At 37.5% G+C, this 6000-nt stretch overlaps 1 protein-coding gene across 1 annotated transcript in view; it reads left to right on the forward strand.

The window, feature by feature from the left end:
- Nucleotides 1-6000, forward strand: part of SRD5A1 (steroid 5 alpha-reductase 1) — a 47007-nt gene that overhangs the window by 25371 nt on the left and 15636 nt on the right. Inside the window, exon 4 of the mRNA XM_024200694.2 lies at nt 2144-2294. Coding sequence (XP_024056462.1) covers nt 2144-2294 — 151 coding nt within the window. The remainder of the gene's footprint in view (nt 1-2143; nt 2295-6000) is intronic.

A 6000-nucleotide genomic window follows, 5' to 3' on the forward strand; every position in this document is an offset into this window, starting at 1 on the left:
TGTAAGAATTTTCATGTCAAATGTGTAAGTACTGTGCTTGGCATCCACTGTACTTTTCTGATCCTGTTTCATTTTTATTACTTAAAGAAAACAGTTTTAAAACTTTGTCCCTGATTTTTGCCTCCCTTAAATTGAACAGCATTTGCTCATCTGAGTACTCTTACTGATTACAATGGAACTCTGAGTCAGTGCTCTTCTAAATGAATAAGGGTGCTAAAATCCTTTGATTTATTTTACTTATAATTCCCAGTAGTGAAGAGTTGACTTTAGGCTCATACAGTTGTGAAATACAATTTAGGACTCTTTAATACCTTGTCTCTTTCACTAGGTGCCAGAGTTAAAACAGTAAAGTTGACTTTTCTCCTGATACTCTTTTGTTCCTGTTTCCTAGTGAGGCTTTTTTTAACCAAACTTTAAGCAAACGAATTCTGTGGTTTAAGTGGGTAAAATATTTAGGACTAAACTGTCATTCAGAAGAGTAAAATTGTGGAGAGTTTGGCACTAAATTTCTAAGAAAAACAACAAGGAGTCCGGTGGAACCTTAAAGACTAACAGATTTATTTGGGCATAAGCTTTCGTGGGTAAAAAAACCTCACTTCTTCAGATGCATCTGATTAAATTGTGGATACAGACTAACATGGCTACCCCCTGATACTTAATTTCTAAGGTGCCCCACTAGGTTACAGAAATTAAACATTGTATTAATCTGACTAAATTACCCTTTGAAAACAGTATGGTATTATTCAAAAAGGCTATCATTTATAAATAGAAATATCACACTTCTGAGTTCTCATAAATTCTGGCTCTCACATATATTTCAAAACTTGGAAGCAGTTAGTTGAATGTGTACTTGTGGGGCTCTGTGACCAGATTGGCCATTGCTTTACAGGCATTTGTCGAGGATTTCTAGTAGGCTTTGTGCCAAATTTTCAAGCATAGGTACTAGCAACATGAGAGAATTCATGAGAGAGTGACATCTGCATATGAATAAAGGTGTACTGTTAGGTGGATTGTACATGCCAACACTGGAAACCATACACATTTAGCTACTTTTTTTTTTTCTAATGACTGTACATTGTAACAAGCTGCCAGGACCCAGCAACCCCTCTCTCTTCTTAAGGGCTAATCACCAAAGCCCTCCTGTAGTCCCATCTTCAGCCCAGGGATCACCTGGTTCCATCCCAGCTAGGTCTGGATAACTAAACTAACAAGTGTCCTCAATGGGACAGTCCACTTTAAGGCCTCCTTACATAAGTCACTGTCAGCTGGGGAAAAAATATTTCCCATTGTGAAATAATTCCTCCAGAATACACTCGTAACTCTGCTATTACCCAGCTGCAAGAATAGTCAACGGAAAACTGCATTTTGTAGTAGAATTTGTTTTTTATATAATCAGCAAAGCTTTGTATAATATTTATAGCTATTAGGATAGCAGTGGAATAGCTTGTCCTGCTAGTCACTCATAATATATTTTGTATGGTTGCTTGCAAACTGACATGGTAAATTATTACAGGTGTTTTGAAGTCATTGATCAGTCTTGTATATCTATATTCCTACTTTCAGAAATATGTCAGTAGGCTTTTCATTCAGTCATAAGAGCCTACTGTACCAGCATAATTGATGTCTAGAGTACTCTGTATTATGTGTTGCACCATTATGAATGTAGATATGCTTGTTAACCTTAGAGGGAAAAATTAGGGCTGTTTTCTGCTCTTATTACTACTGGGAGTAGTCTCACTAACTTAAGTGGACGCAAGACTGGGCCCCTATAGCACACACAAATATGAATAATTCACCCATTTTAGAATTTTGTACATACAAAGACTTTTTTGTGGATGAACAGTCAGCTTTTTACATTATTTTTACACTGAATGTAGGCACAAAAGTACCTACTGAAACCAGTTAAATTACTAAAGTGTGGACAAAATAAGTTAAGAAATTGTCTGAAAGTTGAGATTTCAGAACTGCTTAGCCCAAAAGAAACTCATTCATAGTAGAAATCTTGCAAAGAAGTAATTCTTTCACCACAAATGGGATTAATAAAGGAAATCTAGCCAGCTCTTCCTAACGGAACTGTTAGTACAATTACAGGTACCATTGCAACTTTCCTTGCATAGAGTAATAATAATGTGGTGTTCTTTAGGTGGATTGTTTGAATATGTAACTGGAGCCAACTTTTTTGGAGAGATTCTTGAATGGTTTGGATTTGCTCTTGCCAGCTGCACTATTGAAAGTGCTGCTTTTGCCATATGCACACTTTTCATCCTAGGTTCCAGGGCACACCAACATCATCAGTAAGTTTTCGAAATTTTAAAATTTCAATCTCCTCCTCTTCACTTTTCCTCTAAATAATCTGCTATTGAATCACAAATTCTAGGGTGTAAAAATATTTCTAGAACATAAAGATAAGGGGGTTTTTATATGTAGCCATACAAAAATGTTGACTCCAAAGTATTTTTTCTTTTGATAACTTTACGTTTGGATTACTTAAAGCATTTTTAAATAAAATTTATACTAATCTCATGGGGCTTTTTAAGAAATGACAGAGGGAAAATATCATGTTAAAAAAAAAAAAAAAAGGGGGGGGCCATTTCCTGAGCAGGTATAAATTGGCATAACTCAGTTGAATTAAGTCACTAGATGAGGATCCTGCCCAATGTTACTTAGAACACTTTCCTGAAACCTAAGGAATTTTTAAAATCCAATTTACTTGCAAGTATTTGTTGCTTGCTTACTACTTACATTTCACTCAGCTGAAACAATAAAAACCAATTCTAATTTTCATAGATTCCAGGGCCAAATGGGACCATTGTGATCATCTAGTCTGACCTCCTGTATAACACAAGCCATATAACTTCCCAAAATAATTCCTAGAGCATAGCTTTTAGAAAAACATCCAGTCTTGGTTTTAAAAATTGTCAGTGATGGAGAATCCATCACTAGCCTTGGTAAAATGGATGTACTAGCAATTAATATCGGAATACTTGGGATGCAAATACTCCAGAGAAGTATCTATATTAAACCCCTAAAGTAATTCAGTTAATACTGGGCTTTTTTTAAAAAAAAAAAAGAGGATCGGCTTCATAGTTGTGTTTTGGACCCTTTATGTTGCCTGCGGAGTACAAGAGGGCCAGAAAGCAGGCAGATCCTTAGCTGATGCATCCAGCCCCTCCACACTCAGTTGTGACACAAGGGACATGGAGAGGAGCATAGCTGGAACATTCATGGTAGCATAATCCCCAGGTAGCTTTAACTTGCATTAGGCTCAGGATCTACTCTATCAGTACAGATCTACCCTGAAAATTGGGGAGTCATAACCAGTTCCCTGGCAGACCCACAACATAACAGACTACTGAGGTGCTGAAATTACAGCCTATCATGCTGACTAAAACTTTTCCACTGATTTCCTTCTACTCCCCTCTCAATCTCTCTATCGTCTCCTATATTATATTAGTCCCTGCCCCAAAGGGCTTACAATCAATCTTTTTGTTCTGTTTTTGATAGCGCCTCACATTGGGGTCCTGCTCCATGCCTGGGACTCCTTGGTGCTATGGTAATCAAGATGCTCTTTAGTTGCTGACCAAGAGATAGTGTATCATGATACAAGCCCTGATCATGCAAAAACTTTAGAGTAACTTTATGAATGTAGCTATTCCTATTGAGCTCAATGGAACTGTGCATGTGTAGGTTTGGGGCCATATTTAGAACATGATCATGTAAACTACCAACATTTATGAAGAGTTAAACACTATATCTAGTTGTAACATAAGGTCTGAAAGATTTGTAAAGAATAATTATAAAAAGCTCCTAACCTAACGATAGCATAGCCAATTTCCTTTTTTCCTTTTTTAACAGAGTATGTTAATTGTCACTTCTAAGGAACGTTAAGTGATTGTTTAAAGCACCCTATAAAGCAAATGAGACATTAGGTAGTTTATACAAATAACCACTCCAGTCAAACAAGCTATAAAAATAAGACATTTAATAATCTAACAATACATTGCATTTAATATAAGTCTGCTGTGTGAATCATAAGACTGATTAGTTTTGAATAATATGTTCATATTCAGCTCTTATCTGTGTTAGGTCTATAAAGACAAGCACAAAGTTTTAATGTAAGCCTTTATTGGGGAAAGTCACTTAATTATTAAAAATGGTAATCTAAATCAGTTTAAGCACTTAGTCTTATTTTATGTATTTGATTATTTTCCACTTCCTTCTCATTTCTTGGAAAAAATGAGTATAAGGGAAGGAGGAAAGGATCTGAAATAAGGTGTATACATGGCAGGGTGGATTTGATTTAAATCACTAGTCAGGAAGACTATTTAATTATGGATGTCTACATAAAAGTGCATTCTTGTTAGTTGTTATAACCTTAAAACATATTCTTCACAACTGAGAGATATAGGTTTAATTTTTAGAAGGTACACACTATACATTTTTAAAGTGATTTATTTTGAAAACTTTTCAGATTAGTTTTACAGCTATATCAGAAAGTGAATGATTATTTCATTTACCAAAGGTAATTGAAGCAGATAGTTCACCTCCCAATGATTTCATAAATATCTCCAATTCAACAGGTTAATCATTAATATTTGTAATATTAATATTTCTTGCCATGCTCTGTTAAGAGGAGAACATCACCATACAGACCTTTACATTGTTTTATTTAACTAAAACAACATTATGTATTCTGGATTTTTTTCTTCAACAGCAAACATATTTTAACAAAACAAGCATATGAATTTTGAATTTAGTTAAACATTCACGTTTTTTAAAATCAGGTTTGTTTTTGTTAAAATTGTTTAACTAAAATAGCTAAATTTTTTTTAACTCGACTATGTCAGCCAGGTCAACATGAGAAACTTAAAATATTGGCTTCTGCAGCTAACTCAGTCGTCTTCACCTTCATTTTCCTGTTTGTTCATAATCTGGAAAAGAGAAACAAGCTTTCCTGCTTTTTCAGGACCCAAACGATTTCTCAATTTGTAATGAATTAGTCCAAAGGAAGAAAATATTCTTTCTACACTGGCAGAAGAAGCTACTGCTGTTAAAAGTGAGATTATCACTTAAGCACTTGGATTCAGAGACTGTTGAAGTGACTTCCACCAGTTCACTGGTGTGACTTTCTTTAAAACATCAGCAAACGTATATTTCTTGAATGGTTTACCCTTAGCTCTGAAGTTTATTATAGTTGGCATTATGGAGGGATGATTGCTGGATGTCCATGTCATAGCCAACCCCTCTTCAGCAGTTAAGGTTTGACCCTGGTACCAAGTATTGAGAACATTTGCAGGAAAATGAGCTGGAGATAGTACTTGTCCCATTCATTTTTTTTTAATGCCTGTAATTTAACTCTGCCATTGCATATGTCTCTTTTTAAGATCTCTCAGTTCCTTCCAAATCTCAACAGCATCAGCAATAAAACAGCTATTTCCCTGCATTTTGTTCAAGGTTACAGAAATAGGCATCAGGGTACTCAGTATGTGTTCAATATTTCTCTTAAGCCCAATGTTGAGAACTTTGGCTGTGACAGTGTGTGACAGGTTTGCGGGACTCACCGCGGTGGCGCCTCTTCCTGGTCGTCTCGGGGAATTAGTCTGAACCAGAGGAGCGCCCTCTTCGGGTAGCGTCCCGTCTGTCGTTCCGCCTTCGCTAGGTGCGTAAACTGCGTTGCCCCAACGTACGGTGTCATCTTCAGGAACACTGCCCTCCGACAGAGTCCCTCCGTCCACTCACACCCCCTTCCGGGAGGGGGGGGGTGATCAACAGCCACGCCTTTGAGCCCAATCTCTCCTGTCGAGGATCTGGCGTGGTTTCGGCCGGCCGCTCCCTGCGGCCTATGGCTGAGGATATGGCCGAATGAAGCAATAAGGGGGAAGGGGGGGGGGGCTCAGGCCCGCCCACTACTCTGAGTCCCGGTCCAGAGGCCCTCTGGCGACAGTTGTGCCGCTTTCCTTCTCCTTCCTCCTCCGACTACTCCTCTGGACCACTTCCCCA

This window comes from Terrapene carolina, unplaced genomic scaffold (genome assembly GCF_002925995.2).
Source record: "Terrapene carolina triunguis isolate 2854851 unplaced genomic scaffold, T_m_triunguis-2.0 Scaffold580, whole genome shotgun sequence".
NCBI classification, from domain to species: domain Eukaryota; kingdom Metazoa; phylum Chordata; order Testudines; family Emydidae; genus Terrapene; species Terrapene triunguis.